This window comes from Clarias gariepinus, chromosome 2 (genome assembly GCF_024256425.1).
Source record: "Clarias gariepinus isolate MV-2021 ecotype Netherlands chromosome 2, CGAR_prim_01v2, whole genome shotgun sequence".
Classification (NCBI taxonomy): domain Eukaryota; kingdom Metazoa; phylum Chordata; class Actinopteri; order Siluriformes; family Clariidae; genus Clarias; species Clarias gariepinus.
Genome location: NC_071101.1, coordinates 48332816 through 48359011, shown reverse-complemented (window position 1 = coordinate 48359011; position 26196 = coordinate 48332816). Strand labels below are relative to the sequence as shown.

The following is a 26196-nucleotide window of genomic DNA, read 5'->3' as shown; positions in this document are numbered from 1 at the left end:
CCCGTCAATCATCGTTTCCAGCGAGACCGCGTTTCCTATGGGAACCAATAAGGCTGCCCTAGCTGAGTATAAGATTTTTTGTTTCATTCATATATATTGTTGTTATGGTGACGCTATACTTCTGGTATTTTGAATGTTGTCACAGTGATTTGTGTATGGTGTGTGTGTGTGTGTTACGCTAGTCTTTTTACATGTATTGTTTCATCCCAACTACGCCCAGTACGAGTTCTTGGACGTTGCCCCATTCGCGGAGTCGAGTCCAGGTTAGTATGCCCTAGAGTGTACATACTGTAAACAGCGCGTAGAGTAAGACTTTGTTTAGACACACTGGATAGAAGTGAGAGCTACTTGTTGTACTTGTTTTGGCTAGTTAGTTTAGTTAGTGGGCATCCCATTTCCTGATTTTGTTTTTGTTTTGTTTATAGGTTAGATTGACCGCCGCGCATAAGTTAGAAGGTGTTTTGTTTTATTTATTTCTTTGGTTTAAGCTCCCTCTGTTGAATGTGTATTTTATATTTTGTATATATTTTCTGTAAATATTATTTCTTTCACTACTTATACTATTGGTTTCCACTGTGTGTTTTGGTGCTTTAAATTTACTGAATTTTGCTGAAACTCAGCGCTACTCTCGAGTTGGTCTCATTCTTGTTCATGAGTGACTTCTCAAATCGTAATCAGTGATGGTCTTCAATACATTATCCTTCCTTATTTTTTTTTCAGCTTCCTTTCTCCTTTAGACAAGAGCAAACGTAACAACTAAATAGGAAACCATAACATCATTGGGGGCTCGTCACTCAGGAAAAACTTATTGAAGCTCAAAACGACGATTCTTCATTGGCAACATGATTTAAATCAGTGGAAAACTGCAAATTAAATAAATGTTTCATTATTTGTTAAAGATGGGTTACTTATGCAAAAATGGCATAAAAGTACTTCTGTAGAGGATGAGTGAAATGTAGTTCCCACTGTCTTTTGTCATCAAGTTTTGTCATTAGGGCATGACCATGTGCTATCAGGACATCTAGGAATAACCAAGACCTACAATCGCATCCTTCAACATTTTTTTTGGCACGGCCTTAAGCGAGATGTAATACAGTATTGATCCTGATCCCTGTTCTGAGCGAACCTTTCGAGCATGTTATAGTAGACTGTGTGGGGCCTCTGCCAAAGTCTAAATCTGGTAATCAGTTTTTGCTCACAATTATTTGTACCGCTACCAGATATCCAGAGGCAATCCCACTTCTACCTGAAGGTGCGCTATGATAAAGAAGCTAATAACAACCCATTTGGCTGAGTTTTTAGATAATACATCATTGAAACCAACCTCAAGCATTTAGACCCTTTGTGGAATTTAGATAGTTCTTGATTCACTGTCACCATCACTTTTTAAACCTTCAGAAGTTTAACCTTTTATGGTTAAAATGCATCTTTTCTGATACTGATGACATCTATTATGTAAGTTAAACAAGCTTTATATACATTGTCAAAAAAAGGAAAAGAATAAACTTGACTAAAATCAAAATTTCAAGCCAACTTGCTGCACAGCTTTTTTGAGTATTTAATTTACTGAATAAGGTCAGATGCCTCCCAACTTATATATATATTTATTAGGTTTAAAGTCTTTTGATATTTTTTATGACTTATTAATTAAATAATTGTAAACTTGTGATTTATTTTATTTTTTTACATCCTGGGTTCAGAAGATGTTTAAATTTATTGAAGCAGGTTTTTTTGTTTTTAATTAACATTAAACACAATATAATGAAAAAAGCTGTAACTCCATGCTAGAAAGTTACCTCCAAATTGTATTTTAAACCAAAAATGATAAATTAAAGACACATTTTTTTTTAAATGCCTTTCCCAGTCTAAACTTCATAAAACAAGGAAAATAATACAAGATAATAATAATAATAATAATAATAATAATAATAAAAACAGCGACAGCAGCTTCTCAGAACCAGGAAATTATGTAATGTTGCATTTGTATTCAAAGTGCTGAAAATGCCTATCACAGTCTAAACTGCAAAAACAAGGACAAAAATAATAATAAATGAATATATATATATATATATATTTTTTTTTTAAACGGCAGTTTCTCAGGAGCAGGAAACCATGTTTTGTGAGCCAAAGAGCTCAAGTCATTGCAGCAGTTAAGTCTTAAGGGACTAGAGCCTTTCAGAGCAATGACTGCCCAGTTCCATAAAGACCTTCTCAATTACTTCAAAAGTGTACTTCAAATTTTTTTTGGTACTGAAAATCCAAGGTAAACAGATCAGAGGCCAAGCTGTTAGGCAACAGCTGATTGCAGATCTGGAGCATCTTGCAAAAAATCTCTTCCTCCAACACAACAGCAAAGTTTATGATACTGATAAAAGGATAGGAACACAATAGGAATGCCCACTTTCATTTCTCTGGTCTGTCTGTCATCAGTAGTACTGTGTAATAAAGAGTACAAGACAAATCAGTTTTGAGATTCATATTACCTATGTTCTTTTTTTTTTGTTCCATTAAAGTCTTGGAATATACTAGATTAATGTAGACAAAATATACAGAAAAGAACACATAAATCCTTAAAATTTGTTTGTCTTTGAACTGTACAAGTTTAAGATGATCAGCTAAAGTAAACTAAAAGCCTGAGTTCAAATGAGAAGGAATTAAGATATTTTAATAATGTTAACACAAACATTAACAACCACTTTTTTGTCAAAGTTCCTGCAGAAAATCAATGCAACATACTCACAAGACATGTTCTAAATAATGCAGATAATTCATCACGGAAAAACAGAGGGAGTCCTTCCAGGGCAGTTTTCATTTAGTGAGCCACAATTTTTAAAATCTGAGAAAAAGAGAGGGCCAAACAGTATTATGCATTGTCACTTTCGATAAATTTGCTTGTATTCATAGCATTTAATGTTAGGAAGCCTCAAATGATGAAAGAAAGATTTAGAAATATCCAATACTGTTTGCATAGAAAAAAAAAGATGTGAAAGTTTGCACTCAAGTGTCTCAGAATGAAATCTTTGTCCAGTTCTTCCAATTCTACATGTGCACAAGGTGATGTCCCAGCTTCAGGTTCTGTTTTAACCTTGATTTTTTTAAATTCCTTATGAATTATTCTAAAATCTTTGTGTCTCTTTTATCTTTTCTTGTTCTATGGCTGCTAAAGCTTAAATCTACATTTCTGTAAGAGGCAAAATGCGATGACTTTATTTCTTATACCTTTTTTCAAGGTGAAAGAAGAACTTTAAAGCAGATCTCACTGAACTGACACAAGTTTGTTCATAAAGACGAAATGTATTTGATCAGAAATACAAGAAAAACAGAAAAATGTGAAATATTACAATTCAAAACAGATTTTTTTATTGGAATATATATATATATATATATATATATATAGCTGTGATGTAAAGCTCATAATTTCTTCAGTCTTCAGTGTCACATGATCCTCAGGTTTGCAAAGAAATTTTAAATAATCTTTTTTTTACTTAATTGTCTAAATTAAGACTCAATGAGATCCACCTACAGTATATTTAATGCACATTAAATGACATGGATGGGGAGTGGGGGTTATGAATATATATATATATATATTTTTTGCCATAACTTTATAGTTTGTTTTTAATTTAGAATAACTGCAGTATAAATGTTTACTTACATGAAATGGCAAAGTTTGAAATCTTGCAAGGAAATCTGAAAATGCATTAATCTGGGTTATTGAAAGTAGTTCTGAAACGTAAAATGCAAAGATTACATACACGTTTGTGGCACAAATACTGTATAACTAAATACCGAGTTTCGAAGAGTAATTAGAAATTATTCCAGCTTTTTTACATACGGTAAATAAACAATTGCACCAAGCTCTATGTACCTTTCAAAAGCGCCATATAACAACACTCATTTATGTTAAGAGAATTTCTACAAAAGGACTTCGATATAAATATTTGCACCTACAAAGTTTAAAAGATGTTCAAAATGCCCGTGGCACCCACCATGCATGCGTAATGTAACAGCACACTTGCGCCAACTTCAGAGACGTAACAGCATGCATGTGCCAACCTTCAGCAACTTCTGTGCATGTTAACTTGCATTAGCAAAACTCCTCAGCATTTAAACTTTAGTTGACGCAGCGATTTTTTAAAGAACTTGTTTAAACTAGTTCAGTCATGTGTTATTGTCTAGATTACTAAGAAATACTCATTATGGCAACAATTTGCTAGTTGATGTTTTTTTTACAGTGTGTATATACCCTGTTGCTTTTTATTTACAGTATTACACTCCCCAGGACAAAATTCAGAACTTTTGGATCATATTATATGTTTTTCATGAACAGAGTGTACATTATATATAGACATAAAATTCTAATTCATTTAAAATAAAATAAACATAACCAGTATTTAGGCACACCCTTAGAAAAACATGGAAAGATGAGAAGAAAGAAAAAAAGATTTTATAAAAGAACATTAATTAATGCAGAATCTGTTTTAAATATTTGCAGAGTTATAATTATTTTAATGCACCTTCTAAACCATGGGTAAAACAATGCGTAAATAAATGGATTAATGGTGGAATTAAAATAAAACATAATTACAACTTTCCAAAATGTTTCTAACTGTAATTCAATAATAATGGCTAATAAAGTGTAAATAAAATATGGAAGTAAACACATCAGAAACACAGACACTAAAATGCCTAGGACTTTAGCTGCTTTTCTCTCAGATTTCACTGTGTGTGGAGTAATTTCCTGTGCTTTAGGCTGTGTGTGATTATTAAGCTCTCTGATAGCAGTGGCATGTTTCTTAGCAATCACAAAAACTAGAGTATACAATATGATTATGATTGAAAGTGGAAAAAGAAAAGAAAATACAAGATCAATTACAGTCCAAACCTCATTGAGAAAGAGAAAACACTCTCCAGGACACAATGCAGAACTTTTAAAGTTTCCATTAAAATATAGGAGTAATATGGTATAGCCCAGCACTACACTCCAGTTAACAACAATTACAACACAAGTGATCCTTACAGAGACAATGTTCATGTAGAGAAAGGGGTTTGAGAGGGTCAAATACCGATCCACAGCAATCTGAGCAATAGTGTAGCTCGATATTATGAGAAGACCACTAAATAGCCAGTAGATGCTGCAGAAATATCTCCCAAAAATCCAGCATGACTCAATAGTCCAGATTAAAATTAGGGGCATTAGAAAAATGCCAACAAAAAAATCTGACACAGCCAGAGAGAGCACAAGCATGTTAGTAGATGTGTGAAGCTGCTTGAAGTGAAAAACAGAGATAATGATAAGCATATTTCCACACACTGTTAGCAGAACCACAGCAGCTGAACACACATACAGTAATATATACACTGCAGAAGATACAGATCGCTCTGGACAGGAGAAATGCTTACAGCGTTCAGATTGATTAAACTCTGTCAGGTTCATGAGTACATTTCTTTATTTTGTCTACAAAATTATTTGGCTAAATATTTGAAATAAACGAACAGCTCTGGTGATTTTATACTTTAGACATTAATCACGCCTCCTTAATTTTAGTGACTCCACAATAGATATGATGTAATGCTTTGTTGGAACACATGGCCTAAACTAAATATCAGCAGAATGGTTCCACCCTCTCATGTAATCTTGACTGGACTGATGGGACTCGACAGATTCTTTTAATTTCCATCAACTTAAATGGAGAAGTTCATTAATATGTATTCAAAAACACTGGCCCTATGTAGTGAACTTATTTGATCCACTTTGTCTGTACTCCAACTTATCTGGACTGACTAATCAACATAAGTGCAGACACACTGACCTACACCACCAAATTATCGTACACACCAACCTGTAAACCCACACGGAAAAAACCTATATAAAACATATATGTTTTAATATAGGTTTGATATAGGTTTTTAATATATGTGACATATATAAAATTGGCCGTTTTCCTATATTATATGTACATATATGTACATATATGCGTACATATATGCGTGCGTGCATATATGCGTGCATATATGTACCTATAGACATATATGTGACATATATAAAATTGGCCGTTTTCCTATATTATATGTGCATATATGTGTGCATATATGTACCTATGTGCATATATGCACCTATATTTTTACCTAGATATTAGTAAAATTATTAAAATCCATAGCTGTTAGACAACATAAATAAAAGCCCAAAATGTAGAAATTTAATTATTTTTATTTTTTTAAGAACAATCAAATAGTACAAGAACAAAAATAAGACAAAAAAACTCAACAGGAAGAAAACACATATATATTTTGAGGACCTTCTCAGCTTCGTGAGCTTTGAATTGATAGATGTGCCTGTCTGCCCTCGGGTGGCTGCCGGCCACTTCTTCAATGTAGCATCTAGAAAAGACAAAAATAATAAGACAGTATAATAATAATAAATGATTATTTATTAAATCGTTTATAAACATCTGTAAACTCCATAAGGCATTAGCTTAGCCACCGGGAAATATCATGTTTGTGCTACATGCAGAAAGGCAGCATGTTAGCATGATTTACCTAAACTATGTAAATGGCATTGAAAGCCAATGTGTCACACAAGCTGACAAGAGCTAGCTGAAGTGAGGAAAATATTTACTAATATTAGTTTAATATTATCAGAATAAGAGTTATATAAGACTTAATAACTTACCCAGTGTGTCCTCCTGGATTCTCTCTTCAAAATGCTCCCCGTTCGTCGTCAGGGCCACACAGTCTTCTTCTGAGGTAAATGTAAACTCCTCCCACTTTCTAGAACATTCTGAAGAGTTTCCTTGTCCGGGGGCGTGGCCTAGTATGTAAATTAGCCGGACTGATTTCCGTGTGATTGGCGTGTGGGCGTGTCCTGCCTTGGGTCATTAGCAGATAATGCGACAGAAATTCTAAAATGTGTTTTTTATTTACTTAGTTCTTAGTTATTGCCTTGATAATAGAAAATATGAGCGCATCATGTATGACAGTTGCCAAAGTGAGATATGAGCTAAAATGACCAGATCCTGCCATGAGCTATATAGGAGACATATCTTGTATGTACATATAGGGCTTATATGTGGATATAAAGAAGCAATACAGGAGACCTATATGGCCTGTATATGCACATATATGCACCTCAATTTATAATTTATATATGCATATATACTGCATATAGGCTTCATGTATGCGCATATATCCCCATATAGGTGAGGATAAATGCGCATATATACTGCATATAGGCCTTCATATATGCGCATATATCCTCATATAGGTGAGAATAAATGCGCATATATACTGCATATAGGTGAAGATATATGCGCATATATCCCCATATAGGTGAGGATAAATGCGCATATATACTGCATATAGATGAAGATATATGCGCATATATCCTCATATAGGTCAGGATATATGTGTATATATACTGCATATAGGTGAAGATATATGCGCATATATCCTCATATAGGTGAGGATATATGTGCATATATACTGCATATAGGTGAAGATATATGTGCATATATCCTCATATAGGTGAGGATATATGTGCATATATACTGCATATAGGTTTCATATATGCGCATATATCCTCATATAGGTTCTTTCCATGTGGGAATGCTTCACTGTTTATCTCTTTTGCACAATGATCATTACTGGACTAATTTTTTGCACTAATTCCTCAATTCTTGCTGCTGTTTTCAAAGAATGTTTACGTTTACCCACTACCTTAACACCATATTTCATGTTTTGTTATGCCGTGGTTGCGCACTGTCACTTTGTTGTTGCTCTTGTTTGCACATTTGCACGTGCACTTTATGTTGTCCCTAAAAATGTTATACTTAGCTAGTTAGTTTTTGTTAATTTATGTTGTAATTTATGTTAGGTCTCTCTGTCCTGTCTCTGCTAGCCAGCTAACTAGGCCTCTTGGTTAGCTAGTTTATTGTCTATGTTAATTTACGTTGTAAATCTATGTTGCATGTAGCACCTTGGTCCTGGAGGAGCGTTGTTTCGTTTCACTGTGTACTAACTGTATATGGTTGTAATGACAATAAAGCCTACTTGAACTAGAACTTTTAGCTAATATTGTATTATGGTGCTATATGTGCGATGTGATAACCTGGTATCTTTTATAACAAACAGTAATTAAATGGTTGAAAATAGTGTTTAAAATCTTTATTGGATACACTAAGGCTTGGGTAAACAGGCACAGCAGGAGCAGAGGAGAGAAGCAGTGGCTGTGTGTGCTTAGTGACTGGGAAAGTGGGGAAGCCTTTAGTGATGAGATACGAAGCAGGGCTACAGATGTGGCCATTAAGACTGCGTCTGTTTTCCCGTCAGATGCAGCAGTTTGGCGCGCAGCATGCCGCGACTTGCCGCAAGCAACATTTGAGAATTTAAATAAATGTTTTGTGCTTCACTGAATATTCGCCAGATGGCGCATGGAAGAACTTAATCCAAAAGCTGGACCAAGTAAGATGATGCATTGTGTATAATGAGTAAGCCTAAAACAATATTGTTTCCAATGCTGAAGCAAACATAAATTTGATTTTGTTTTACAACAGATATTTCATAATGAACGTGTGTATATGTGGTTCATATTATTTTCATGATGATGAAATGAGATGCCCAAATTCTGTAATGTTACAGAACGTGCGAGTTAACGCCCATGCACCAATCACTAACATTAAAATGTTGGATTTGAATTAAAATACCATTTTTACCGTTTTTTGCATTGAGTTTAATCATGCAGCACTTTTAGTATTCATAGCAAAAGCAACCCAACAGTGTGAATAATGTACCCGAAATAACACAGAGTTTTGACCCAGCATAAACAACCCAATGATGTGTTTACAGAAACCCAGCAGTTTTTAGTGTACTATTGCAGTACTAATAAACGGAGGAAACGCAGTCAAAGCCCAGGGATTCTGCGTGCTGGTGTGATGTATTCAGCGAGTGTCATGTCTAGCCACCAGAACTTGGGTTCTAAGAGGTGTATGGTATGTGATATGCCGGGGTGACAAGCTTGTGTGATAAGCTTGTGTGAGCTGTGATTGTCATTCGCTCGCGTAGTGGCTCCGGAACGTATGTTCGTTACGGAGGAAAGCCCCTGGGCGCGAGGTGGGACCGCGTCAGTTGGGCTATCTCTGAATTGATGTCCCACACGATCGGAGCCATTACGAGTGTCGATGGCAAGATGGTTTTTGGATCTTCGTTTTGATCCGGTGTCGGATAGTACCAAGATAGCGCGTCTGCTGTTTTTATTGCGTGAGCCGGGGCGATACGTGATAATAAAATGGAAACGCGTGAAGAACAGCGCCCATCGGGCTTGGCGAGAGTTAAGTCTTTTTGCTTGTTAAATGTACTCAAAATTCCGATGGTCGGTGAGTACAGTAAAGGGGTGTTTAGCTCCCTCCAGCCAGTGCCGCCACTCCTCTAATGCCGCTTTTACTGCTAGCAGTTCTCTATTACCAATATCATGGTTGCGTTCGGCAGGACTTAGTTTTCGTGAAAAAAAAGCACAAGGATGGAGTTTCTCTGGGTTGCCATGACGTTGTGACAGCATTTCTCCCAGCCTCACCTCCGACGTATCGACCTCAACTATGAAGGGCTTCTCTGGGTCTGGCAGTTTAAGAATAGGCGCAGAAGTGAATGCTCGTTTGAGACGCTGGAAAGCTGTGCGCGCTTGCAGCGGAACCTCCCGCAGGCGCTGTGGTTTACCCCTTAACAAACTTGTGAGCGGTGCCGCCACTGTGCTGAAGCCCCGAATAAAACCCAAGGAAACTCTGTAGCACCTTTACTGACTTGGGTTCCGGCTCCATCTCGACCCCCTGAGGTCCTAGGGATAACCGAGAAATGCAATTTCCTTTTAATGAAAATTACATTTCTCCGCCTTCGCATAGAGTCCATGTTTGCGCAGCCGACGAAGGACTTCAGTTACACATGTTCTACAAATGACCGCGAGTACACCAAGATATCATCCAAGTATACTAAAACATAACGGTTTAACATATGTCGAAACACGTCGCTCATGAACCCCTGAAACACCGCAGGTGCGTTTACCAGCCCATACGCCATTATGTTGTATTGGTAATGCCCGGATGTGGTGCTAAACGCAGTCTTCCATTCATCGCCCTTACGAACACGTACCAGAGTGTATGCGAGGCGGAGGTCGAGTTTGGTAAAGTGATGCGAGACTGTGCCCAATTAAAATTTGGGTTGTGATAGCTAAGCCAGGGGAGACCCAGCACGACCGACTGGTCAGCCTGAGGGAGCACAAAAAATTTTAGCTCCTCGGTGTGACCTGGGAAAGTTAATCGAAGTGGCACGGAGAGATGTTCAAGAGGTGACTGTTTCAGATTTTAACCATCTAGAGCTTTTACTGGGATCGGGTAGGGAAGCTTCGACACAGGAGCTCGTAGCCTGGAAAGAAGAGTAGGCGAGACGAAGTTGCCAGCCGAACCAGAATCTATAAGGGGAAAAACAGACACAGTGTGATTATTGTACATTAGGCTGGCATGTAAACAAAAAGAGTGATGAGTTCGAGGTGGTGTGTATGTGTTCACGTTCAACAGCGGACAGGTGTTGACTCAGTGTGTTCCCCCCCCACAGTACAAACATAAACCCGACGTCAGCCTTCATCGACGCTCCTGGGCCGAAAGGCGGGACGTGCCGACCTCCATCGGCTCAGGCTGGTTAGTTTTGCGCGGTTTGTTGGAGGGTTTGCTGAGGCTTTCGCGGTGGCTTTGCTCTGATCTTCCCGCTGCACCTCGAGGTGGGAGGTGCCGGCGTTGGCCGCGGAGGTGCTGATCCAGCTTGATGGCCAGGTCGATACTCATCCAGTGACAGACCGGCATCACGACATGCTAGTTTAAGTTGCAGTTCTGGTTGTAGGCCATTGCGGAACCTGGCCAGCAAGCTCTTGTCGCACCAGCCACTCTCCGCGGCTAAAATTTTACGGCGTAATCCGAGACTGTCTGGCTTCCCTGCTTCAGCCTCAGCAGTTGCTGTTCCCCCGATTTCCCCTGGTCTGGGTGATCGAACACAGTGAGAAAGTCCTTGAGAAAATGATCGTAGTCAGTCGTCACGGTCCCGCCAGTGCTCCACACTGCAGCCGCCCAGTCCATAGCGGGACCTGTGAGCTGATTTTCTTGGCATCTGCCGCCTCTGGATATTCAGCCAGGTACAGCTCACAGACCAGAAGAAACCTCTTGCATCCTTTAGGATTCCCTGCATAATGTTCCGGGGGGGCAGCACGTGGTGGCGAGTGTGCGGAGCGTGGCCGGGGAGGAGGAGATTGGGTCCACTTGAATGCCAGCCTCTCTAGGCTGGTCGCCATATCATTGACGGCTCGTGCCAGGCCGTCAATTTGTCCCTGCTGCCGGATGATGTAGTCTAGCGCAGGGGTGGTCTCATCGGGCAGTGGTATTCCTGCTGCGTCCTGCATGGTCTGTTCATCTGTCATGTCTAGTGGTGAAGAAAGCGAACGCAGATGCAGGATTAGATATTAATAAGTTTTATTCCCACTTTCTTTAGCGATTATACACAACTCAGAACACCACAACACAAAACGAGATAGCTCTGAAGGGGCCGAAAACCCCGCGTACTGAGGCTCACTCAGCCTTGACCTTGACCGCAAAGACGGTGCCGTTAAACCCTCGCGCTGAACCCTTGACACTGCTCAGTCCTGAGAAAACACATACACACATATGATCAGACTTTAGGTGACAATACAAAGGTGCACAGCAGTGAACAGACAACGGGGTAAGGGTTCGGCTGGGCTATAAATAGAGACACGCATAAGGATAGACAGGTAATCTTAATTTGGTGCTAATAACAATACAAGGAGACATGTACACACAGACACACTAGGGGAAGACAAAGGAGCGGCTCAGTAATCCGGTGACCCAGAGCTTAACCTCCCGGACTGAGGTGGCAGGGATGTTACAGCGGATAGCATATATTTTTGTGTTTGTTTCATTTTATGTCGATAAATCTGCTCATACCTGCGCACGCATTTATCAGCCTTTTGATCAAAAAGCTGCACGTGCAACACACTTTCACTTTGCAAAAGGCAGTGTTTATTGTTTAGTGTATATTTTAAGTGCATAAACACAATAAAACAATATTGTTTTTTGGCTAACATATTTATTTTTGTATTATTAGTTGTACTTCGTCTTTTTGCACACACGCACAGGTGTGTTACAATAATAATAAGAACTAAGGAGGTACATTTTCTGAAGAAAATGTGAGTGGTGCTCGCTGTGGCAAGTTAACAAAATGCTAGCAATATGCTAATTAGCTAACCATCATGCTAGCAATTTGCTAAGCACTCTAGCTCCATGTTAGCGACTTTTTTATGATGTTCCTAGCAACATGCTAATATAGCTAGCATCATGCTAGCAACATGGCAATAAGCTTAACGCCATGCTAGCAACATGATAAGCACTCTAGCATCATGCTACCAACCCTAAAAATATCTTGCTAGTAATTGCTAATATAGTTAGCATAGTGCTAGTGTAGAGGCCATATTTCATTTTTGTGATTTGTTGTTATGTTTATCTTATTTCAGTTTATTATGAATGCACCATGAACGCGAGGAAACAAGTAGAAAGTTACGTGCTTACTGACTTAGAGGTTAGTGGTCTGGAAGAGAACACCTTTGTTGAACTCCCCAAAGTGTTCACACAAAAGAGTATCCCAGCCTCAGTGAAAAACATTCCACAACAGCACGACATTAATAAGTGGCCATACATCAGCGAAGTAAAATTGCCTCAGATCAATGCTAGAGTTGAAATTCTTATAGGTAACAAAGTGCATAGGCCCCTAGAACCATGGCGAGTAATCAACAGCAGGCACAATGGGCCATATGCAGTAAAGACCGCTCTTGGATGGACCATAAATGGACCTCTTCGAGAGTCGGTCGAGGAAGGCACGTGTGACAATGAGCAAGAGTTTCCATCGAAAGTGTAGAACAAATGCTGATACAACAGTACAACCACGATTTTCCTGAACGGAACTGTGATGACAAAGCTGAGTTGTTACAAGAGGACTATCAGTTTTTAGACTATGTAACTAACTCCCTGCAGTTCACTGACCATCACTTCTACATTGGCCTACCATTTAAGAAAGCAGCTATTCAAATGCCCAACAACCGAAGCGCAGCCATGCAGCGCGCACTGAACCTCAAAAGAAGGTTTAAGAATACCCGTTCCTTTCATGAAGAGTATTCAAACTTCATGAACGACATGTTTGAAAAGGGTCATGCAGTCAAGGTCCCCACACCTCACCTAAGTCGACAAGACAGGCAGGTGTGGTATATACCTCACCATGGTGTATACCATCCACAAAAGAAAAAGCTAAGGGTAGTCTTTGACTGTGCTGCCAGCTATCAGGGAATATCATTAAATAGCGAGCTTCTGCAGGGACCCGACCTGACAAACTCACTCATTGGGGTGCTCACACGCTTTAGACAAGAGGAAGTTGCCATGATGGCAGATGTGGAAGCCATGTACTATCAGGTTAGAGTTCCGGAAAAGGACACAGACTTGTTGCGTTTCCTGTGGTGGCCGAATGGAGACGTGAGTCAGGACTTGGTTGAGTATAAAATGGTCATTCATTTGTTTGGTGCAAAATCATCTTCAAGTGTAGCTAACCTCGCCCTTAGGAAAACAGCAGAAGAAAACCACAGCAATGCATCTGCCGAGGCGGTCAACACACAACTTTTATGTTGGTGTGTTGAGCTGGCATCATAATTCTCCTCTTTAATTTCCTACATAGTCTAATCAGTGCTCAACCGCTCAAGCGCAAAGGAATTTTGTTGTACTAAATAATATTTATGCAGTATAATCGGGGCCTCTTATTTCTAGTTATCATTTTCTAGGCAGTGAGCTTGCGGTTGTCCGCGTACAGCGATCAAAGGCGTACACGCCTCTTTGAAAACTTTTATTACCTCATTGCCATTTTGGTGAAGACATAATATCTTAGGAATCCACTGAATTTTATAGTTGTACTTTAACTGTTAATGTTTTGTATATTTTATGTGATGGGGTTTTATAAACAGTGGCAGCTGGTCAATAAGGCCTCTGCCTAACTTTCCCTGCTTCTGTTAGAACTTAGAGAGAACTGCAATGCAGAAAGCTGGTAAGTTATGAATCTAAGCACACATACTGTAATACATACACAGGGAGTCTGAATTTCTTCGGGTCTTTTCCTGCCCGCGAACACACCAAGAAAAACCACAAGCCTAAATGCCTGTTTTTTGTTTTTTTTATGGGGGGTTCCAATTTTCTCCCCAATATTAGTATTGTCAGGACAACCAGAGGTCCTAAAACTGACCCTTGTGGGACCCCATATTTCACTTGCATTACACCAGACAGTTCTCCATTTAGATCTACAAAATAGTATCGATCAGACAGGTATGATCTAAACCATTTAAATGCCTGTCCTTGAATACCTATGTGATTTTGTAAGTGATCTGTGAGAACATTATGATCTATAGTGTCGAATGCAGCACTAAGATCAAGCAAGACTAGTATTGAGATGCAGCCTTAGTTCGAAGCTAAAAAGAAGTCGTTTGTAATCTTAACTAGTGCAGTTTCTGTACTATGATGGGGCCTAAAACCTGACTGAAATTCTTTAAGGATGTTGTTTTCCTGCAAGAATGTGCATATTTGAGCTGATACTACTTTTTCTAATATTTTTGATATAAAGGGGAGGTTTGCAATCGGTCTATAATTTGTTATTTCATTTCATATTGTCATTTGCGTTCAAATTAGTTTTTTTAAGAAGTATCTTAATAACTGCCAACTTGAAAGGTTTAGGGACGTGACCTAGATATAATGAGGAATTAATAATGTTTAAATGTGGCTTGTAAGGGTTGCCCACTAGAGGGCACTGTTTTTAGTTTGTAGTTTTTGTTGGTAGACTCAGTTTCCCAGAAGGCACCTCGGTCAGGTGATGTAGGTGCTCACCTGAACGAGGTAGCTCATTAGTCATGTTATAAATAGCTGGTTGTTCTGAGAAACTGGGTTTCGTTTTCTCCTGTTATGTTCTGTTTTAGTTTGTTTAGTTAGCATTTGATTTAAGGAGCTTTAAGTTTATATTTGTCATTATTTAGTTTGTCTCTGTGTCCCCTAGCAGGATTAGCCTCTAGGAGAATTAACCTTTTGTGTCTACCCTCATGTGTGAGTAATCCCCCTTTGCATGTTTAGCTCTTAGTCTGTATAAATACTAATCAGTTCACTACTAACCTGCTTAGACCATAGTCTGTCTAGTCTCCTCGTCTGTTTAGATTATAGTCTGTTCAGGAACTAACCTGTTTAACCACTAACCTTTAGATTTCTTAGTCTGTTGCATACCTAGTCTGCTGTGTACCTAGTCTGTTTATCCCTTGGGTCTTTGGCTACTAGCCTGTTTAGCAGTTAGTCTGTTTAGCTACTAGCTAGCTTGGCTCCTAATGTGCATAACAGCTAGTAGGCCTAGCCAAGTCGGTCTTGTGTGTGTTTAGCCCCTAGCATATATTGTCCCTTGTGTTTAGTCCTCTAGGCTGTTTAATGTGTCTTGTCTCATCCGGTTGGTGTCCCATGTCTGTATTGTCAATTAGTGTGTGTAAACCCTAGTCTGTGTATTAGTTAATTATTGGTTTTGTTTATATGCTCCCAATTAAAGCCAACTTCCTTTGTTCCTGTTTTGTTTGATTGGTTTTTTATTAAAAAGACTTTTATTCAACATCTTCCCTCTCTGCGTTTATGCCTGCCACACCATGCCCACAGTCCAACACCTAACAGTTCATGACATGGCTCTCCAACCGTATGCATCACTTCTTTCAAAAATCTGGTTGGAATTGGGTCTAACAGGCACGTTGTTGAATTAGCTAAGGTGATAAGTTTATAAAGCTCTCCCTGTCCTACACCTGTAAAGCACTGAAAAACTAAATGTAAAACTTTAGGCTGAACTAGGTCATGAGATGCTATTAGAGGTTGAACCTCCGTTATTTTCTTCCTTATGCTATCTTTTTTTTTTTTTTTTTTTTCCCCCATTAAAGAAGTCCATAAAGTCTTCACTACTACAATGTTGTGGAGTACTCTCTGCAGGCATCTTAGGTTTTGTTAGGCGAGCCACTGTACTAAATAAGAACTTGGGAATGTTTTGGTTTTTTTGCTATCAGTTGGCTAAGATGCTTAGTCCTAGCAGTTTTTAGAGCCTGTCTATAGCTGCACATACTGCCTGTATACGCAATTCGAAAAACTTCAAATTTATTTTTTCTTCATTTTCGCTCGAGGTTACGGGTTGCTCTCTTTAGAACGCGAGTATGACTATTGTACCAAGGAGCAAGTGTTTTATCTCTTTTTTTTTTTTTAATCTGATGGGAGCAACAGTGTCTAATGTACTGGTAACAATAGTGGCCATGCTGCTAGTCACTTCATCTAGATCGTCTGATCGTTTAGGGGTCTAATAAGTAATTGGGATAGATCCGGTAGATTACTTGTGAATCTGTCTTTAGTAGTCGGATTCATATTTCTAACAAATCGTTAACGTGGGGAGACACAGCTAATCTGTTCTACGGGTAGAATATATGTCAGGAGGTGATCTGTGATATCATCACTTTGAGGTAAAATCTCTATATTGGAGACATCTTTACCATGGGATATAATTAAATCTAGTGTATGATTACAGCGGTGAGTTGCTCCATTTATATTTTGTTTAATTCAATTTTTTATTTATTTTTTAAATATATTTTATTTTTAACCCCAAAGGAATTTAGTCCATAAATGCGAGGGCTAAAGTGTCGTTAGCATCATCTACATGAATGTTAAAGTCTCCTACTATTAACACTTTGTCAGAGTTAACCAATAGGTCTGATAGCAGATGTCCAAATTCTTTAAGAAAATCGACATATGGCCCTGGGGGTCTCTACATGGTGGCCATTGTAAAATATAGCGCGGCCTTATTTTCTAAATAACAGTGAGTACATCATTGTCAATAGTGGCGACACCACCACCACGACCAGTTAGACGGGGCTCGTGCTTATAAAAATATCCTGACGGAGTAGACTCATTCAGATCAATATATTCATTTGGTTTAGGCCAGGTTTCGGTGAGGCAGAGTGTGTCAAGGCAATAATCTGATATAATTTCATTAACAATAAGTGCTTTAGGCGCAAGAGATCTAACGTTGTAGAGTCCAAATTTTAGAGGTAGATTTCGATTATTTATTTGGCCTTTTTCTGGTTTAATGGTTACCAGATTGTTTCGGCTGGATTTAATAAATTTATTCTTTTTTCTCACTATTCGGGGAACAGACACAATTTTTTATAGGACAAGCTATGTGTGTCCATCTATTAGTATGGCGAGTTGTATTGTAGCTAATATCTAAAGGATCTAAGGTATGACTTACAGCCAGTCAGATGGTTTGTAGTGTCCTGGAGATGTCAGAGAGGACAGCTGCTCCAGCTCTGCTAGGGTGCAGGCCATCAGTGTGGTAGAGCCTAGGATGCTCCCAGAAAACATTCCAGTTATCAACAAAGGGTAATCTCTGTTGTTGACACCAAGATTGTAACCATTCATTAAAGGCAAATAATCTACTGAACCTCTCGATTCCTCGCTGAAATGTTGGAAGTGGTCCAGATACGACGATCTTTGTTGTGGGTGATGTGCTGCGGACCTTCTCGACCAGGCTCCTGATGTCCTTCTTTAGGATCCTGTCTGCCTCAGCCTGGTGTCGTTCGTGCCAGCATGAAGAACCACAGCTGGAATGTTCTTCCTCAGGGCCACAGGCACCTGTGCAGCAACATTAAGAACACGGGCACCAGGTAAACAGCGTGTGTATGCCTTACCTTTAGCCGTGGTAGCACGCACTTCCGGACGATGGAGTCTCCGATGACCAGCGTGTCGTGTGCCGTCTCGAGGAGAGGAGCGAAGCGGTTTCGGGTTGAGATCTCGAAGACGGGTGGTGGCGGAGAAGGTGAGGTCCTCGCCCGTGGCTTGGCGCGTGTCTTCCGCTGCTGCAGTATCCAGGCCTCGTGGTATCCCGGCGCCGGGGTGAAGGAAAGCTGGGCAGGCCGTGTCCTTGATGCGTTGGACCTGGGCAGAGAAACCTGCGGCCTAGAGGTTGTAGGAGAATTCTCATGCCGAGAATTTACCTGAGCAGCTTCTCCACGGCCTCCAGCTCCAAATCCACCGAGTGCAGCTCCAATGTATCCTCACCTGCACACAGAGGCAGAGACACAATCAACACGGTGTATAGAAACGGAGATAACCAGTGTGAAAGAGCGTAAACAAACTTGTGATAGCCGGGCTAACGGGCTAGTGATGCTAATGCCAGTTAAAAGCATATTTCATTAATGTCGCTCATAACCACTAGATTATTCCACATTCACACATAACTTTATTATGTACCAAGTGAAGTGAGTCTGTCTGATATGTACTAGTAAAAATGCATTAACTTCACTTTTAATATAATCTACTCAAATATAGATACTTTATTTAATCTGTTACTGATTTTCATGATTATTTGTTCTAGTTTACAATTTTAAACTTTGATCATTAGATATAGAGCAAGTCTTCAGAATAGTAGTTTAATCTTTAACGCCAGAGAGATAATGACTTTTATTGTAATGCATCAGATAGCTAGTAGGGGAAATCCATGTGCACTTACATTTTCAGTCACTAGGTATTGCCATCGCAAGGGCAATCAGGCAAAACACTTAACACCTGGGAACATACCTACATAAAATGTTTATTTTTTTGTTTGATAGAATGACTTTCAGTTTGTTCCTTTTTTTGTAATTTGAGTATACAGTGCCCTGCAAAAGTATTCATACTCCTTGAAATTGTTCATGTTCTGTCACGTTACTATCACAATCATTATTACAAATATTTCATCGGGATGTTATGTGATAGACCAACAAGAGTGACACAGTTGTGATCATGTGAAGTAAGTGTGTATAATGTGCACTTGTAGGAATGCAGTAATTTAGCTTTTGATGAAATCTATTAAAACATAGATCATTTTAATCTGTTCCTGATTTTCAGGATTATATTTCTCCTATTCTACAATTTTTGACTTTGATCACTAGAGATAGAATGAGTCTTCAGGTTAGTAGTTTTACTTTTACTGTAACAGCAGGGATATAATGACTTAATATAGAGCGAGTCTTGCTCCAGATAGCCAGTCGGGGAAATCCATTCTCAGTTACTAGGAATTGCCATTGTAGGGACAACCAGGCAAAACACTCAGCACTTGGGCCCACACCTATATATAATGTTTATTTTATGTTTGATAAAATGACTTAATGTTTCCATTCCTTTTTTTTTGTTTTAAGTATACACTGTCTTGCAAAAGTAATTATACTTCTTGAACTTTTACACACTTTATCACTTCAAAGTCACAAACATACAGTAAATGTATTTTATTGAGATTTTATGTAACAGACCAACAAACATGGCACATAATTGTGAAAATGCTATATATATATATATATATATATATATATATATATATATATATTTTTTTTTTTTTACACAAATAAATGTCTGGAATGCATTCGTATTTAGTACCCCTAAGTCAATACTCATGTTTAGGGTCATTGTCCTATTAGAAAGTGAACCACTACCCTAGTGTTAATTTTTTTTGCAGACTATCAGGTATTTTTCTAAGCTTGCCCTGTAGCTGGCTCCATCCATCTTCCCATTAACACTGGCTAGCTTTCCTGTCCCGGCTTAGGAAATGCATCCTGACATCTTGATGCTGGAATTACCGTGTTTTACAATAGGGTTGGTGTGTCTCATCTGACCAGAGCACCTTTTTCCACATGTTTGCTGTGTCCCCCACATGGCTTGTCTCAAGCTGCAAACAGGACTTCTTATGGCTTTCATTTAAAAAAATGGCTTTCTTCCACGTGAGCTGTGAATTTCTAAACAAACTAAACATACAAGAACTAAAACTAAACATGCTATACCTACAGAGAGACTAGGCTAACTTATCTAGCTGCTAAGCTAGATGTTACCTTAACAGACTACCAGCCAGAGCGCAAGGAACGAACAGACTAGGTACACGGCAGACTAGGTATGAAACACTAATAAATATAAAGGTTAGTGGATAAACAGGTTATTAACTAAACAGACAAGACAACTAGACAGACTAGGATCTAAGCAGGTTAGTAGTTCAATAGTTAGTATTTATATAGACTAAGAACTAAACATGCAAGAGAGGTTACTTGCACACGAGGGTAAGCACACAAAAGGCTAATACTCCTAGAGGCTAATATTACTAGGAGACACAGAGATAAGGAGACATACTAAATCAAAAGGATATTTAAGTACATTTAACTTAAACAGCTCCATAAAACAAATGCCCACTTAACATAACCATGAATATTGCTCAACCCAGTTTCCCAGAACAAACAGCTATTTATAACGAAACTAATGAGCTACCTCGGTTCAGGTCAGCACCTGCATCACCTGACTGAGGTGCCTTCTACGCAAACAAGACTCTGGGCAAACAGTTACCTCTAGAGGTGAACCCTCACACTTGCATTTAGACAGGTTCTTTGACAGTGATGTGTGATGGCTTGGTTAAAAGGGACAGTGAACAACTCCTTCCTGGCCACCAGAAACATTCCTGCACTCTGGGTCTGGCTTTGTAGGAATAGGAGTCAAGGTGACTCATCTCTTTAACTCCAAAAATGCTTTGTTTGACTGTTCAAACCAGTGAAACAAGGTTAAGGAGATCAGTGGGAAAACTACAAAGCTATGGTTTTGAATAAACCTTCTATGGAACTTTGCAAACCCTGGGAAACACTGAAAAGCCAGAAAACCTTTTGGGTAGCTGGGATTGGCACATCAGTAACTGCTTAGACCTTGGCAGGGTGTATCTGATTTTTTGATTAAGCAATGATGAAGCCTGAAAAGGAAACTGTGCTTTAGTAAAATTCTTTTCAGCTTTGACAAAAAGTTCTTTAGAAGCCTCTGGAGTACAGGTGGTATGGGCTGTGGAGGTTCAGCTTGGTGAAGATTTGGGTTCCCTGCAGGAGTTTGAAAACTGTGGACATCAGAGGCAGTGCATAGAGGTGCGCTTTTGTGAGATCAATGTCATCAATTCAGGGCACAAAGACCCACTTTTCTTGGCCACAAAGAAGAAGTGTGGCCGAATGATTCTGGCAGCTAATGAATAAGAGATATATTTATTATATCCTGTATTCAATGTCGCGGGGACCTGGACCCTATCCCAGGAGGCTTAGGGCACAAGGCAGAGTACAGCTGTGCATGTTAACTTGCATTCGCAAGTCTGCTCAGCAATTAAAGCTTAGTTGACCCTGTGATTTTTTTAATGAACTTGTTTTCGCTCAGTTTCGCTTAGTTCAGTCAGCTTTGTCATGTCTTATTGTTATTAGTGTGATTACTAAGAAATACTCATTATGGCAACATTTTTTTTTGTTGGAAAATGTATTATTTTTTTTTTTTTACAAATAAATGTCTGAAATGTTATCATAGGCTTCTTGGTTGCTTTAATGTGTGGTGGAAATTATTTAAAGAAATCGGATTTTTTTATGCATCGTCACCTATACTGACTAATATAAGGTCTGATACTGATCTACTTCATGGGAAAATGCTTTTGATTTACAGTATTACACTCCTCAGGACAAAATACAGAACTTTTAATCATATTATATGTTATTGATAAACAGAGTGTACATTATATTTAAACATGAAATTAAAACTTTTATAAACATTTAAAATAAAATAAAGATAACCAGTATTTAGGCACACATTCAGAAGCAGGAAAAAAAAAAGATTTCATAAAAGAACATTGATTAATGCTGAATCTGTTTGAAATATTTGCAGAGTTATAATTATTTTAATGCACCTCCTAAACCATGGGTAAAACATAGCATAAATGAATGGATTGATGGTGGAATTAAGGTAAATCATAATTACAACTTTCCAAAATGTTTCTAACTGTAATTCAATAACAATGGCTAATAAAGTATAAATGAAATATGGAAGTAAACACACCAGAAACACAGACACTAAAATGCAAAGGACTTTAGCTGCTTTTGTCTCAGATTTAATTGAGCGTGGAGTGATTGTCTGTGTTTTAGGCTGTGTGTGATTATTAAGCTCTCTGATAGCAGTGACATGTTTTTTAGCAATCACAAAAACTAGGGTATACAATATGATTATGATTGAAAGTGGAAAAAGAAAGGAAAATACAAGATCAATTACAGTCCAAACCTCATTGAGAAAGAGAAAACACTCTCCAGGACACAATGCAGAACTTTTGAAGTTTCCATTAAAATATAGGAGTGATATGGTATAGCCCAGCACTACACTCCAGTTAACAACAATTACAACACAAGTGATCCTTACAGAGACAATGTTCATGTAGAGAAAGGGGTTTGAGAGGGTCAAATACCGATCCACAGCAATCTGAGCAATAGTATAGGTTGATATTATGAGAAGACCACTAAATAGCCAGTAGATGCTGCAGAAATGTCTCCCAAAAATCCAGCACGACTCAATAATCCAGATGAAAATAAGCGGCATTAAAAAAATGCCAACAAAAAAATCTGACAGCCAGAGAAAGCACAAGCATGTTATTAGGTGTGTGAAGCTGCTTGAAGTGAGAAACAGAGATAATAATGAGCATATTTCCACACACTGTTAGCAGAACCACAGCAGCTGAACACACATACAGTAATATATAAACTGCAGGAGATGCAGATCGCTCTGGGCAGGAGAAATGCTCACAGCGATCAGACTGATTAAACTCTGTCAGGTTCATGAATACATTTCTTAAGTTTGTCCACAAAATTATTTGTCTAATTATTGGAAATAAAACAAACAGCTCTGCTGTTTTTATACTTTAGAAATTAAGCACTCCTCCCAAATTTGAGTGACAACATAATAGATATGATGTAATGCCTTGTTGAAACACAAGGCCTAAACTAAATATCAGCAGAATGTTTTCACTATTTCATGTGATCCTGACTGGACTGATGGAACTTAATGATGATGAACCTCCATCAATGTAAAATGGAGAAGTTCATAATTTATAATCAAATACACTGACACTATAGTAAACATTAGACAAGGACATAGTAAACAACAGTTATGATTATGAAAAAGAGGGGCTGTTCGTTGTATATCATAGTAGCATGGTGTCATTAATATGTTTCCATATTTTTTTTTTTCTGACAAGCTAAAATAGTTTTAGTTCAAGGCAATGGATTGCCAAATGAACAACTAGTAACTTATATAAATACATATATGTATGTATATATCACTTCCAATTAAAATGACAGACTAGTATGTTATATACACACAGTAGTTAGAACAAACCAAAATACACATTATTTTTTATAGTGATTGTATTTGTGTATAGAAGCTGGTTTAAGAGAGCCAAATATTAATCTTTAGCAATGAAAGCAATATTGTTAATGGACTGGTTTTGTATGGAAAAAGAACTGATCATCAAAGACATGCAGTTCACCGTATTAAATGTCCAACATGACTTGATTGTCCAAGCAAACAATGGCAGAATTATCAAAGCACTGATAAGAAAATTTGATACAGCCAGGGAGAGCACGAGCATGTATTCCATTCCCAACTGTGTTGGACTGATTAATGCAACCCAGTGATTTCATACAACAGTGGTGGCTGGTGCAAATTTTTTTTGGAGGGGGCACAAGCAAAAGACACATACATAGACACACGTTTGCCCGACGCCCTGCGTTCACGAACACAAATGAACGTAATACAGTTTAGATTTTTTATTGTAAATTAATTATATAATAAATACAGCAGAATATTGTGACTAAATGACTTTATTTCATTATTAAAATAAATATTTATTATGTTACATTACATTATAATTATAATCACATGTTAAAGTAGAATTCTTCTCTGCCTAACTTTAATTGGGGCTCCGTCCCTGTGCCCCTTTTAGACCAGCCGCCACTGCTGTCTAATGATTTCTGCCAGATACCTAAATGTAAATGTTAGTTGGTGTGGATTAGCAAATTTATTTACACACCGTTAGAAAAACCAAAGCAACTGAACACACATACAAAGATATAAACAGCAGGAGATACAGATCTCTCTGGACAAGAAAAATGCACACAGTGATCAGACTGGCTAATCTGGTTAAGACTATCACATGTTTCCACCAAACCATGTTATGCCAACCAACAGCATCATTTTAAACTGTTTGCTCACACACTGTTAGGTGAGGGCTGCTCTCGGGGGACGGTGCTATCCACTTCCACTGGTTTACCAAGCTTACAGATGTGATTGATGTAACAGCAGTAAGTGCCTCCTATCCGTCCCCTTTCAGAAAGCTTGGCTAATCAGCTCTCTCCATGCCCTGAGTAAGAGCATAATAAATATTGTATGATGTCATTTATAAGTTAGTGCTGGAAACAGTGGCCGAGTAGGTTCTTTTAGAGATGACCTACATGTGTTCTTGTGTGTACCAGCGCCTCATATGATCATTAAATTAAACAGTCACTCACTTACTCACTCACTTTCTATACCGCTTTATCCTGAATTTAGGGTCGTGGGGGGCCTGGAGCCTATCCCAGGAGATTTAAAGCACAAGACAGTGTACACCTTGGACAGGGTGCCAACCCATCCCAGGGCACACATGCATACACAGAATAAATGTTTTAGAGTTAGTATGTGCCTGGAGCTCTAGGATGAATGGGGAATTCCCTATGAGGTAGTAGGTGGCAAAGCTTTAATGTAGGCAGAATTTTACAAACCCGGAAGCAAATCGCAGCGTAATCATCTTTAGTTGTATGAATGAGCTTTGTGCTCAAAGGAAATGGGCATGGTCACCTATATTGACTGATGCAAGGTCTGATACTGATCTACTTCATGAGAAAATACGAGTGCACAAATGCAACTCTCACAAGAAATAAAAGCCAGGATAACAAACTTTCTCCCTCTCTCCTGACAGGGGCAAGAGATAAATCCAGAGAATGAGCAGGGTCGGCAACGAATCAAGAACACACTAAATACAATGCTAAATATGACACAAAAAGGTAAGTTTGAGGCCCTTGAGTAAGATACTGTCTAAATTTCTCTGCGTGTTTTTAAGGCTGAGCTGTGACTAGTTTTTCAGGTACAGGAGGAGAAAGCTTAAGCATGCAAAGAGTAGTTCCAGAGTGTAGTTAAGACCAGAAAGCACTTGGGTGAGCTATATGTTTTGTGACAGTACCTCCTCTTGTAACAGGCAGTTGCCTAGTTTCGGGCTCCCGGCCAGTGGAGGGCCCTGTGAAGACTTTTTCTCTTAAGAGAGGCTAGGCTAGGGTGTAAGACTCACAATTGAAAAAATAATTATTTATTCTTTGGGTAAAAGTTAATCTGCAGGTAATTTTTGTGACAGGATAGATAGTAATTTTAGATGTACAGGAGCTAGCGAGCTAAACGTTCATAACCATGTTTATATTTTCCCCACTTTGGCAGTGACTTTGCACAGTAGCGGGAATGCTTAGTTAATGAGCTGGATTGAAAACCCTGAAGTGTTTCAGTTAAGGAGTGGGGGGAGGTGGGAGGGGGCCTTTAATAATTTGTAAGTCATAGTGGGAGAAAAATTTGTTTTAAATAATCAAAGAGTTGGGCAAAAAATAATAATAATGATAGTAATAATAATAATAATAATAATAATAATTATTATTATTATTATTATTATTATTATTAATATTGGTCATAGAACCAAATGAAAATAGTTGAACACTTGATCATATGTATCTGTGTTAGTTTGTGTTTGTGATTATGTGACACATAATAATATTTTCTCAGCATAAATAAATTTTTGGGTTTTAAGAAATCCATCAAAAGAGCAAAAACAAACTTAGGAGGAGTGGAAGGTAAAAACCTCAATGGAGAATACTGACTATGACATTGTGCTAATTGCTCTGTGTGTTGTTTTTTTGGCAGGGGTAGGGATTCTTTAGTCCTATCTGCGTGCAAATATGTTTGTGTTAAAGCCAATGGATAAACGCAGGAATGCACACAGGCTGTCACAGAAACACCAGGCTCCACCCTCAATCTCCGTTCCCAGGCACCTTAGTTTTGAGCACACCTGTTTCTATAGCACCACACCTTAAATACACTTAACTTCCCAGCACTCAGTGTCTGACCTCAAACACGGAAAACAGACTCCGCAAAACTTACCTGATCTCTTTGTTCATGTTCGTATGTT

At 38.5% G+C, this 26196-nt stretch overlaps 1 protein-coding gene across 1 annotated transcript; it reads right to left on the bottom strand.

The window, feature by feature from the left end:
• Positions 1-4447: 4447 nt before the first annotated feature.
• LOC128541294 (trace amine-associated receptor 13c-like) lies at positions 4448-5437 on the bottom strand. Its single transcript, XM_053511649.1, has one exon. The coding sequence runs from the start codon at positions 5435-5437 to the stop codon at positions 4448-4450; it is 990 nt and encodes a 329-aa protein (XP_053367624.1).
• Between the last annotated feature and the right edge of the window lie 20759 nt (positions 5438-26196).

What these genes read in the sequence shown, in the direction of transcription:
- LOC128541294 (XM_053511649.1), bottom strand. Translation starts at nt 5,437, where the DNA reads ATGAACCTGACAGAGTTTAATCAATCTGAACGCTGTAAGCATTTCTCC.